Source organism: Erythranthe guttata, chromosome 14 (assembly GCF_056151865.1).
Source record: "Erythranthe guttata isolate IM_541 chromosome 14, IM_541, whole genome shotgun sequence".
NCBI lineage: Eukaryota > Viridiplantae > Streptophyta > Magnoliopsida > Lamiales > Phrymaceae > Erythranthe > Erythranthe guttata.
Window position 1 is genome coordinate 17,358,627 of NC_142546.1, and position 14,208 is coordinate 17,372,834.

The 14,208-nt window shown below is 32.4% G+C and overlaps 1 protein-coding gene across 1 annotated transcript; it reads right to left on the reverse strand.

Moving 5' to 3' along the window:
• Positions 1–735: 735 nt before the first annotated feature.
• Positions 736–4,323, reverse strand: LOC105958454 (aspartyl protease family protein 1). Its single transcript, XM_088813447.1, has 10 exons — positions 3,994–4,323; positions 3,432–3,567; positions 2,984–3,213; positions 2,672–2,896; positions 2,444–2,579; positions 2,290–2,363; positions 2,109–2,211; positions 1,947–2,004; positions 1,197–1,268; positions 736–1,096 (listed from the first exon to the last, which is right to left on the reverse strand). The coding sequence occupies exons 1-10, from the start codon at positions 4,302–4,304 to the stop codon at positions 831–833; spliced, it is 1,611 nt and encodes a 536-aa protein (XP_088669573.1). The 5' UTR covers positions 4,305–4,323; the 3' UTR covers positions 736–830.
• Between the last annotated feature and the right edge of the window lie 9,885 nt (positions 4,324–14,208).

The following is a 14,208-nucleotide window of genomic DNA, read 5'->3' on the forward strand; positions in this document are numbered from 1 at the left end:
AATAACTTTTTTCCTTTCAGTAATGTTTATGCATTATAAAAAATATTTTTTTGAGTGACAACACCAACTTTCACCAGATCAGGCAAAAAATGTTATCATTATGGGGAATCACCTATGATATACACTGAAAATATAGAAATAGATTGCCACTTCTATTATAATATATCTATATTTATTTACTCCACCCAACTTTTATTAATTAGCCCACCTAAAGTCCAAATTAATGTAAAAAAAAAAAGTCCTAAAAAACATCTTTTCTTTTTTCTTTCCCTATTTTCTTGTTTTGTCAACAAAAAAAATCCTAAATTTGTTTTCAGAGATGCTGCCCCCGAACCTTCGAAAATTTAAGCCCACTCTGTAGCAATTTCCTGGACTTGCCACATGTAATAATAATAGTAACAGTAATAGTATTAGTATTAGGATGATAATAATTAGGATTATGATTAGAACTATTATTAGCATTAGCCTTTATATGATTCGCATTATCATTAATATATAACTGAGATTGGTAATAGTATTAGTATTAATACCAATGTTAATATTAGTATTAGTATTAGGATTATTGGTTTTTAAGTTTTCAATTATATCGTATTACATATCAACTAATTAAATTTTGTGTTCGATTATTCATGGATACGTATTTTCATTTTTTAAATTATCCCCGTGCATCTCAGCGGTGAAATATTAATTTCTCTCCAAATTGTAGAAGAGATGAAAGAGAAGGGACAATGTAAGTAGAAGAGAAGGATCAATTTCACATTAGTCACACGAAATCAAACAAGGCAAAGTACAAGGTAAGAATCTCATGACATAAGAAAGAATGATGGAAATCAAACAAGTGCGAAAATGGCAAGTAAGACCATCAAAAGTCCGGTACTCATGGAGTTCAAACGGGCGGCACCACCTCTTCCTAAGAGTGTCTTCGTCGGTGGTGGTGGTGGTGGTGGTGGCAGTGACGGCGGTGGAGGTGGTGAAATGGGAGTACGAGTTCCGTTTGCTTCCGGAATAAAAGTGGAAGGCGGCGATGGTGGCGGTGGAGTACTAGAGGGCGGTCCCTTGCTTATGGGTGGAGAGTTGGATGATATGGAATCATAACCTGAGAAGTCACAATACTTAATTTAATGCAATTTCAAATTTATATATAGTGATTATATACGAAAAATGAAAACAACGAAAACGAGATGAAATCAACTGACAGTTTGCTTCTTTCCAGCCCAAAACCATCTTCTCGCGATCAAAGACTAGTCGGTGTCCCGTCATAAAGTGTTCTGTACGTGAAGAAAAATCAATGTATTTAATAATTAGTATAGTAAATTATGAAGAATTAAAATAAACCGGATTAATATTCAATGAATTTATGTTAAATACATAATGTGTATTGATGATTTCGAATCTGGAATGTTAAATTCCACACTAATTTTACCAAATCATGCACACAACTGAAAATATTTCTCTCTCTAAAATCTCTTTTCTTTTCATTCCCCACCCTTCTTTTCTTTTTTGCTGAATTTTTCACAAAGTCACACGCTAAAAACGTCCCTAACATTTCAAGTTCGAACTTGAGAAAAATCTTTACGTGTTCAAATCAAATTAAAGTTGGAATTTGAGGAAAAAATTCGAATCGATATGAATTTGAATAATTAAAAAGGCATAATGAAATTGAATAAACAATAAATAAAACTGACTCCATTTTTACGATTATTCACGTGAAAAATTAACGAATTGTGAGTGATTTGGATAAAATTGTCATAGAGAGAAGTTAGAGAGAATATAAGTAGGGAGAGATTTTTTTTTCTAATTTATGTGTAGGAATTAGTAAAATTTAGTGTTGAATTTAGCACGCTCCTTTTGGAATAGACGTTTAATCCATTTAATTTGGACCCAAGAGCAAAAGTAATCGAAACGAGCGAAAATCGAACAATTTTATGTAATTCCGATACACTCACGTCCAATGATGTTAACATCCTCGCTTTCGATAATAGCAAGACAATATGCTAATCCCCCCTGCATGCATATGAGAATATAATAGATAAATCTTTGAGTTTCTTTTTTATTTTTCGTGATCAAATTCTCGCATGAATTGATCCCGTAAAAAAAAAATTTATCACCTGATCTCGTCGAATAACAATTGTTGGTGCATCAACATAAAATTTGCCTCCACCTTCCATTGTAAAGGCCAAGATTGGAATGGTATAACTTTCTTGAGTTGCACTGCATAGAAATATAAATCATGACACAGCAATAATTCCCGATCATAAAATCTCGTAAAAAAAGAAAAAAAGATCATACCCAAGCGAATAGCAATAGTCGAAAATGATCCGCCTTGAAGGTATATAACGGACCTCGGTTATTCGAGAATCAAACTGCGAGAGAAGAAATAACAATAGAGTTGAGACTATCAATCTTCGAACGAGATAATATGAAACTATGTAAAATAACATACGCCTTCGACAATAATCGAATACGCCGGATCGCTCAAGTATACGAACGACGTAGTAGTGTCGAAGATTGCTGTGAACTCTACATTAGTGACAGTTTTCTCCACGGAAATTTGTGTCACGGTGACGTTATAGTACGGTCTGCCAAAAAAATATCGGAAAATAAATTAAATCGAGATGGAAAAACAAAAGAGGGACGAAAGAAAAATTCTGAAGTTTTAATGCATGATTACTGTGATTGTTGAAGATTAAATGGAGTGACTTCTTGATCTGGGCTTCCTGTATCTCCGAATTCGATTCTTCCAAGCCCGTCACGGCTAAAACACATTGAGAAAGAATTTGCCGTAACGCCTTTGCTAGCTAAAATGCTAGGCACGGATTCACTGCCTATACCGAGTCCGAATAGACCATTAAGACCAACACCGTCCAAGAACTCGCCGGTTTGAACCATTCCACATCTGATCAAATGTAAATTCAGTGACATAACAAGAATCTTTTTTTTTTAAATAAATTATCGAGAAAAGAGAGGAAGAAAAAAACCCCACCCGAATGTAATTGGGGCATCAATAGGGTCTTGTGGATCAGTATCCGTACCCAAATGCAAAAGATCATTAACCAATATCCCTGCAGTTGAGGTGTTGCCGTACAATAATTGGTAAGAACAAGCACTAAGCCTGGTCGAGCATCCTCTTGTGGGCCCACACATAGGGCTACTGCATGGAACTGTCGTGCTAGTTGTCGACGTACTAAGACTGTATATGTCTAGCTTCCGTATCTGTTGCATTCGAATTCATTATATTTCAGAACAATTAGAGATACAAATTACGATCAACAAAACAATTACGTACGTCGTAACCTACCAAAATGATGCTGCATAACTAGTTTGAGGGATTTGTTCGAAACAAAAACATTATCTTATAATGGTAGTTACACACACGCACCAAAGGGATTTCGAACGAGGGCTTATTACAATTTAAAAACGAACGTACGTACCTTTCCTGAAGGCAGGCTCAAGCTACGTGCACAGTTGATACAGTCACATGGTATCCAGAATAGCTCACTGCTGGTGTCGAGCGCCACAAGGAATGTCAAAGCAGGGGTACCCACGGAAACAAGTGAATAGTGCAAGCTGCAAATAAACGGGGCACAATTATTAATACGAAACAAAAAATGAAGGATAAAATGCACTTCGCCCTTTATAAATGTCTCATTTTGGCACTTTTCCCCCCTAAAAATTCAGAAAAGAGATATACCCCTCGAAATATTGATTTGGTTGCACTTTGCCCCAAAAGTCAATTTTCGGTGGGCATTGTGCAACAAAAATAACATTTTAAAGGGGCAATGTGTAACAAAAATAACATTTAAAGGGGCAACGTGCAAAAAAAAAAAAAAAAACACTCAATTCTGGTTAATAATCTATCGGAACTTTGCTGCAACAGGTATAACATTTTGAAGGGGGACATTCACTTTTTTTTATTTTGAGCAGGTAAAGTGCGAGAATAAAAAGTTTATAGGGGGTGACAAGTAATTTTCCCGAAAAAGAATAATAACTCACAATGCAAGAGAGCTGATTCGGTAAGTCTCGTTGCCACCAAAGAAGGTGATGGGTGCAGCGGCGGTGGTGGTGCCGGCGAGGCGGCGGCCCTTGAGGAGCTGATCACGGTGGGCCAAGGCGGTGTAGTAGTCAACCGTACCTTCCTCCGGCAAACCATCATCATTCAAGAATTGCTGAACGGTGTCGGAATATCTGTGGTGGATGTCCAATCCGAACGTCCCTAAAGCTTCGCCGCTCTTCGCACTAAACCAACAGATTAATGCTGTTAGCATCAAACAACTCCCCAATACTGAATTCTTTAAAATCATCATTAATTATTTTAAAAAAGAAAAAAAAAAAAAAAAAAGAAACCCCCTAGAGAACACAAGAGAATTAAGTGCAACCCCTCTCCTATATATATATATATATATATATATATATAGAAATATGGAAGTTAAGTTGATGAATTCAAATACAACTGGAAAAGAATACATGATGAACATCATCACCACCACCATTTGCAAAATATGAAATTGGTAAAACCAAAAAAATAGTGGGATGCGACACCGTTTCATGTTGAATTTGTTTAATCTATTTGAACGAAGTCTACATTGGCAAAATGACCTCTATTCTGAGTCTTCCGTTTTCTTCGCCAAATAGGATATATATATTTATATATATTTATTTGATATTTAATATTTTATTTTAGTACTTATCTAAACATAATTATCAAATGGTTGTCAATTAAAAAGAATTAAATTAGTTTATATGTCTAGTTGTCATATGTTTAATTATCATATGTCATTTTTTTAATGGACATTGAGGTGTTTTAAGTTGATAACTCACATTTAATATTTTTTTCCGCAGGATGTATTTTTATATCTTGGAAGACGAAATATTAAAATACAACCTTCATTTGATAATTCTATTGATGTTAAAAAAAATTATTTTCTGATTATGAAAATGGTGGTTAAATGTTTTGATACCCTGTTTGGTAACTCCATTGCTCGAATATAACGAATTAAAGTTTGCCCGTGTAATTTTTGTGTTTGATTTGAGAAAATATTTTCTAAAGAAATATTTTAGGGAAAATTAAATAAGCGAAAGTTGGATGTGAGGAAATACAAAATCATTTCATATTTCAATTCCATGAATTTCGCAATCTAAAAAGTCATTCCAGTCCCAAAAGTTTCAGAAATTACCAATTTGGTATAGTTCGGAAATTCTGAAATTCATACAACTTTAGAAAGTTTCGGCAATTTTCGGATTTCTTTGGAAATTCTATATATTTTTCAAAAAATTAAGAACATTTTATAAAAAAAAACTCAATAGCACGAATTTCACCAGTGACTCATTTTTAGTCACAAAAACATCAAATCATCTATATAATCCCCATATGTCACGGATAATCATACATCCGAAATATAGAAGAAAAAAAATAGAGAAAGAACAGAATCATACAGACTATCAACAGTAGCAAAATGCATTTTATATAAATAAGCAAAGTAAATCGAAAAATTCGAATTATTTTTGGAAATTAAAACTGGATCGGAAATTGAAAACTTCAAAAATTCTACATATGTTTCAAAAATTCCAATCCAAAAATATTCAGAACAGTTGATGATTGGAATTTTGAAATCGAGTCCCAAAAACGCACAAGGGAGAAAGATGAAGAAAGACATGCCGCCTCTCACACGAGAGTGATTCCGCCTTTCATTCGAGAGTCTCGTGGAATTTGTTGTGGCTTCCCATTTATCCTCTCCTATTTTTTATTTCTTTTTTTTTTTTTCTTTTTTTTTTTGTTGAGGAATTGAGAAAATTAGAATACATAGTCAACTATATAGCATTGGCAAAGAATCCAGTCTTCCACGGTTAAAGCAGATCAATACTGAATCCCATAAGAGAATGAGTTGCAACAAAGGACGTACAAATGATATAAGTGAAGTCAAAACGATCAAGTTGTTAACACTTTACTAAGAGGCTCAAACATAAAGACTTTTATCAAATTGAGAAATATTTCTTGCAATGACAAATCAAATTTAAGGGGATGTTGAAAATAAATTTGATTTAATCTTAGTCTTGAAGATTATATATTGTAAAACGAAGTAAGAGCCCATATTCTAGAAAGTTCAAATAACACATATTCTAGAAGTTGTAGTCAATTAGGTCAATGTTCTAAAAATCTAGTCTAGCTTTATCTATTATGATTAGTTCTACTAAGGAAATTGTAGCCACTAAATTAAGATAATTCCAGCCATTTATTAGGAAGGTCTCTTCAAATAAATAAGAGTGTTACTAACCATTTATATTAAGCCAAAACTTCAAAGATTGTTTCATTTTTCCAAACTAAATATTGTCTCTCTAATTCGAGATAATTACATTTTTCGTCCCTCAAGTTGGACTTTTGGCCACCATGTTCTGAGGTGGACAAAATACACATTACATTTACCACTTTTAGACACATTTGGGTCCAATCCATTTATATCTAATGGAAAATTCAATTTTCGGACTAAAATTAAAATTTAAAATTTGTTATGGGCTAAAAACGAATATAGTGTTTTAATTTGAAAAGTCAAAAAGCATTTTTGTATTTTTATTAATTTATTTCGTGGAAGTATTTTGGCAGAGAAAATACACGATGCGATGGCTATTTATAATTGTTTTTGGGGAAAAATCAACGGTGTAGATCTATGGCTGAGGTGAGTATTGAACGGCTTCGATTGAAGAATGATGCTAAACTAAAAGAGTCGTGCTAAACAAGAATATTCTCTTGACTGTTTAGGTTTCGAATTAGCGAATTAATATTGATTTTTTAAAATCAATATTAAATTGCATTGTCTGGCCCTTTGGTTATGTATACTTACATATGGGTTCAAATTCAAATTAACTAGCCTGAGTGGTTCTACAAACCTAATTAGGGCCCAAATAAAGTCATTATGCCTGTTCTTCAATATCGTCAATTTTCCATCCACCGGCGAACAACTGTTGTCCTCCCTCGATGAAACTTCAGCTAAATTATATTTATCATTTCCGACTATTATGTTATCCAGGTAAATGCTTGGTTGGAAAATTCCCAATTAAACGATACGCATTGTTTAAGATGGGGAAAGGTAAGTACTTCCGTCCATTGTGGAATCACAATCAATCCGAGTGATGGGCAGTGGCGGATTTACTAAGGGACAGGGAGAAGCCGAAAAATTATACGCATTGTTTAAGATTGTTTAAGATGGGGAAAGGTAAGCACTTCCGTCCATTCTGGAATCACAATCAATCCGAGTGATGGGCAGTGACGAATTTACTAAGGGACAGGGAGAAGCCGCTCCCAACAAAAAATTCTATCTTTGTTATTGCTTTTCGACATACTATTATACGAATATGTTTTGCTCCTCTATTTGTATTTTCTTCTCTCTATTCTTTTATGTAATTTTAAATATTGTTTTCTTTATTTTGTTATTACAATATAAAATAGAACTAGGGTAAATTACAAACACCCCCCTGAGGTATGGTCAAATTACAAAAACACCCCTCTTGTTTGAATAATTACAACCACCCCCCTCAACTCATCAAATTTAGTGGAATCTTCGAGATTATATGGAATATTATAACTTTTGTACCCGTTTTATCCCATTCAAACTCTACATTATGAAGCAAGATGATCATAATATGTGATTTTTAGCTTGTATATATCAGTTTGTGGTGCATCGGAAACTGTATTTTTTACACAAAAAGAGTAAAAACTAGATCACATTTCACGGAATCTAGATGACTATGTTGAATTTGGCACCATAGAGGTGAAGGTCTAAGAAAAAATCATAGTTGAGGGGGTAGATGTAATTATCCAAACAAGAGGGGGATTTTTGTAATTTGACCATACCTCAGGGGGGTGTTTGTAATTTACCCAATAGAACTACTAAAATATATTTACTTCAAAATTATAAATATATACTTATTTTAGCAATATTTTGTGAATAACTCTAAAAAAATTTAGGACGCTGCCCCCGAACGTCCGAAAATTATAACCTCCTATATTATTTTCTAAAACATCACCCCTTAAAATGTTGTCTAGATCCGCCCTAGTCCTACTGTTCACATAGGTCTGAACTGTAGGACTTTGGTGAAGGATTGAGAATTGTTTGGCTTGAAGTCTGAAGGATGGTTATGGTAAGTTGGGGCAGATGATTGATCGGGAGATGGCAGCCATTGGAGAAGAAACAGAGCACAAAAAGATGAAAAAACAGGGGAATGCCTTGAAACATTTCTAGCTTGAGATGGTGGTTGTTGGTGGTGCGCGACGGCGGAGCAGAGGTGGTGGTGGATGTGTCTGGTTTGTGAGAGTTTAAAAGCTCCCATGTTCTGCTTCCATGGAGGAAAACCAAAGAGAGAATTGACAGAAGAAAGAAGAAGATAGCTGGTCAAATTTGTTTTTCTTCATTTTTCACTTTTCTTTTAATTTATATTTATATATATATATATATATATATATATATATATATATATATATATATATATATATATATATATATATATATATATATATTCTTTGTTTTTTCTGCTCTTTGTTAATTTAAATTGAAATATTTTCAATTTTTTTTTTAATGTATTTATATTTAATGCATATTTTAGCATTTTGTTAATATTACTAAATTCCTTTTTTAATTAATATTATTACAAAATTCCTTTTTTATTTATAATTTTGGGTGGGGGAATGGGGGTGCATTTGGGCAGTGAATCATAAATAGTATTTCATATTTTTAATTTATTTCTGGCCTCAAACAATTTTAAATTTAAATTTTAGCCCCAAATTATTATTTCGTGTTAGATTTAAACTTCCCTTAACGAGTGGACCAAATGTGTCTTTAAGTGGTAAATGTAATGTGTAGTTTGTCCACCTCGGAACATGGGGGAACAAAAGTGGAATTCGGGTCAATTAGAGGGACAAAAAATGTAATTATCCCCTCTAGTTCACTTATAGAACTCAATATTTTTCAACAATACATTACCTTTGACGTAAATAAACACTTGTCGACCAAGGCAATCAACACCTAGGGAGTCAACACCTTGGCGGCGTCGAACTTGATATCACCAATTTAGGGGCTCCAATTATAAAGAAAGAAAGTGAATGGTGCAAGTCTCACTAAGCGACATGAGGGTGCCACTTATATCAGACTCGGAAAATATGTGATATTCTTTATGAGTAAGAATGCGTCGGTACATCGCCTCTCTTTCTAGCCTATATATCATTCATATTCCTTACGCTCTTCTTTGTTCGCGGTTACATAGAGTGTCACAAACCAGCTATTGGTTGTTAGAGAAGTTGATCAACTCTTCTTGATCTCCCCAAAGATATGGAATCCACGAGAATATGAAACAAGTCACGGGATCGGTCAGATATGAGAAACAAAAAATAAGTAACTTGATCAAACTAAATAAAAACTACTAATATCCAATCAAGAAATTTGGAGAGGACACTTGATTATAGTACAAAAACAACTTCCGGAATAAAAAAGAATTTGAACCTCAAGAATCTGAACATAATCCTCTTCATGAGATTATGGCTCTGAACATAATCCCCTTCATAAGATTCAGTAGTAGAGCAAGGATTTCGTCAATGGGGAGGCATGTATGCTAAAATTTTGTTTGATTACAACTAGTAAATCTTATCGACTAAATACTATTGGCTAATAAGATGTTCAAAATATTTAAAGGAATTTTTGTCTGAAAAAAATGAAGTATATTAAATCCCACTACGTTTAAACACATTAAGTGAAGTGACATCTAATACTATATTCTAACATATTTAATACTTGAGATCTGCACAATATTTTTGCATGCAAATAATCATACTAAATATTTAAGTTATGTGTCTAGATATATAACATCAAGGAATTAATATGAAAGAATTTATTTTTCTTTTAATCGTTATTCATTCTTTAAAATGTTAAAAAAATTCACAATAAATATTAGAAAAATAAGTACGAATTTGCATGTGGAAATCACGAAATATGCGCTCGATTTGCACATTATTTGCACATGATTTTGGTCGCGTAAAGAAAAACATGTTAAAATATATTGGCAAACATTTGTATATAGATCAAAATATTACATTCTTAAAATAAAATAATATGTAAATAAGTAGTGAGTGTATGCTAAATCACTTTTTAACATTCACCAAAACATCGACGTATAAGACTAGGAAAAACATGTTTTCTCAACCCTTCACTTTTCTCTCTTGATCTCTCTATTTTTCTCTCTGCCCAATTATAATTTCTATAAGTGCCTTTTATAGATTACAAGGGTTAGATACTAGAATTACCAAAAATATCAACCCTAATTTTCTTATACAAGAATAGGAAAAACTACCAAAAAGGAGAAAAACAGAGTTAAACGCAAATACCAATTTAGGCAACATGCAACAACTCTATTTTTCTATTTTAAACGTGATCTATACGTAAAATATATATATATTAATTGTAATTACTAATTACCTAAATTTATATATATATATATATATATATATATATATATATATATATATATATATATATATATATATATATATATATATATATATATATATATATATATATATGTGTGTGTGTGTGTGTGTGTGTGTGTGCGTGTGCGCGCGCGCAAATACAACTAGAAATTCAACGCTAACTTCTTGAAATGATATATATTGTTCAAAATTTATGAATATCATTTCAATTTTCAGTTTTCTTTCCCTCCCCGTATATTCTCTATTTCATACACTCAGATTGAGCGAAATAACATCACACACGTAGTTTGGGCGTGTGAGAGACTTATATATATACACAATAAAATTAATAATTTTTTTACATAAACAAATATAAAATATTAAGTAATAGTTCAAGAATTACCTAATATAAAATAAGTGGCTCGAATAGATGGCTATCCCGTTGTTCATAAAAACGGAGAAGAGCAGTTGATGAGGTCGGTAGCAAAACAATATGTAGTTGTTTTGATCGACACACATAGTACGAAATTCACTTTTTACAAGAAATGGCTATTCACGGGTCCATGCGGTATAAAACACGACCACATTGTGACCACATATATTTTGTTATGGGACGATGTAAGACGTCAATCAGTAACGGTTCGGAAACTCATGGGGTAGTGTAACTGGGATAAACTAGATTATATGAAAATGCGTCACAACATCAAGGGAAAACCATAAAAGTGGTGCGGCATAGCAACATTTCAAACTTATCCCACCAAAAATAATTAAGTCTGATTTTGTGTGACTAATTAGGTTTGAATAACCGTTATCAATGGCGAAGCCAAGATATTTTCAATGGGGGCCGGATATACATTAATAAAAATAGTAATAATCCGTAATCGAAATTTATATCAACAACGATTGTTTCAAGAGTTAATTCTTAAACTTTTTTGATAAAACAAAAATAACAAAAAAAAATCAAATACTTTAAAAAAAAAAAACATAACATTATATAATAATGTCAAAAAATGTATGGCGACCCATACTCAAGATTTCAACCATTTCTTCCTATATATACAATATCAACGAGTATGAAAGAAACTTATTTTCTATTATGTTTCAAATTTTGATTTTATTCTATTCATGGCTGAAAATGCTCGCTCAATTGTCGCCATTGACAAAGCTAGGATTTTTTTATGATGGTGAACTATAAATATACGGAAGTTCAGAGGCAGCACCCCAGACTTCTGTTTAGGGATTTTGTTAACAAAATTAAAATAGCATACAATAAGTAAATATCTATAATATTTAATTTAAAAACTCTTTTAAATTACAATCATGTAAAATCATGTAAAAAAAATATTACATTTAATTTGAAAAAGTATAATCATGTAAAATACTTACAAATACTTGTAATTGACCGTGTAAACAGTCTACAAAATACAATTTTTTACTTTCGAATTTTCAATTTGTGAAAATTTACTATGATTGGATAGGCTAAATTTATCACTTGGATAAAATATTTCTACCAATTTAATGAATTCATCAAGTTTGAATAACTTCATTACATAATTATTTCATCTTTTGTATATAAAACTAAATTGTTAAAAATTATAAAAATGGCACAATACAAATTAAACTATAAATTACATATACACGTATATATATATACATACGTAGATATATATTGAGCCTGAAAAATAACATCCCACGCCCAGTTTAGGCATGTGATAGATTTATATATATATATATATATATATATATATATATATATATATATATATATATATATATATATATATATATATATATATATATATATATATATATATATATATATATATATATATATATATTATTCGGAATAGTCAACAACCGGAATTTTGGAAATGGGAATGCAAAAAAAGAGTGTCAAATTCGAGATTGTATAAGAATATTGTATATCGAAGACTTTCTATGCACATTATCTTCCTTTTACAATCCATCCAATGCAAGAACTTCGAAGTGACTTGGTTTTGTATGTTTTTCAATTTGTTCAACCCTTGTTGCTACTCGTGGACATACAGTGAGAGTTGAGAGTTTTTATCTTAGATCCAAATGAGTGTATACAATTCGAAGCAATTAAGACCAACATGCCAACAATTCTACCATTGACTCGTACGCCAAATTTTTTCTATGGCAAAAATCCTCAACCCTAATATTTCATTCAATTTTCATTGGCCTGTCATGGTTTCCGCGTTCCAGCATCACACCTAGACAAGGATGCAAACTTGACACATAAACCTCCAGATACTATCCCTTTCTTAAGACCGTCGGTCAACTTACACTTTCCCATAAGGTTATTACCACAACACCATCTTAGTTTCAATTCTGAAAAATAACGTTGTCAAATCGTCTAGTAACCGTAATTGATAGTTCTCCAGCTTGTATCACTCTCCACTTGAGATAGATATGTCTGCGAAATAATTTGAATTCACCCTTATTATAAATTCTCAGAACCGCCATAGTCTCGATGACATCAAATTACATATCAATAATTATTGGAAACTATCGCGAAAACCGGTGGTTATATAAATTAACCCCCCTTATGTCTTCATTATTCCGGTTTCTCATGCAGACATGGTACTATCTCATAGCCACAAATCTTATCTCATACACACGTCCATGTTGCATCTTTTTTTTTATGGCCAAAAAATTCAAATATGACAAACATAGCAAGCATCATTTTCAATTCTCATATCCGACTTCCAAAACTTTTTTTCTTGTATTTTAACCCTACACGTTCAACGGATTGGGAGTACACTAGGGAATTACTTATGATATGATGAAAAAGACGCTAACATTACATAATTTTATGCTTGCTCGGATATGCGTTGAATTTGATGTTTCGATGCCCCTCCAACGAAGACTATGGATTGGTGAGTCGAAAGAGGAGGGATATAGTGGAATGAAAGCAATAACGCATTCTACACAAATTGCGTTTTATTGGGGCATGTGAACAGTACTTGCAGAAAATTTTCTACAAACACAATGCACAGGTGCACAATACGTGAAAAAGAAGATCTTGCATCGTATTAAAATGAAACTTAAGAAAAATGGTGCATGCCGGATTAATGTAGTGAATGAAGAGACCAATACGATGGAAACAGTACAAGCTACTAAGGGTTTACAAGATGGTAATCTGAAGAAGTAGAATGTATAGGAAAGTATTGTAGTAGCTGATGATGCTATTCGTGATGATGTTATTCCAACAACGAAAACAAGAGCAAATTTATTAAAACTATTCCACCTACTATCTCAAAGGAGATAGCATTTGTACCTAGATAGACTCTAATATAAATTCCATATTAGGTATTTCATGAAAATATAGATGAAGAAGATGATCAACAAAACATCTAGGTCGACATGGGTACATAGGTAGCTCTCATTGTTGAAAAACCTATGTCATAAGATAGTATGCCTGATGGCTCATGAACTAAATCATTGTTTACACCTGGAGTTCCAAAGACAAGATCACAACCCAATTCTAAATGATGAATAACATAACATGAAGACAAATCTTACTACTGGAGTCTAGAGAAATAGCTACTCAACAACTCATCTTGAGGAGAAGTACACGAGCCAAAAAGGGCCTTGATATAGAAATAAAAAATTAATTATAAATGTCAATCATCATATAAAATATAAGAGGGGTTTGAGGTACAAGTTCTTTAGATTACTTAAAATTAATGGTTAAAAAGAATACACCAATGATTGTCGACATTCTAGAACCCACGCAA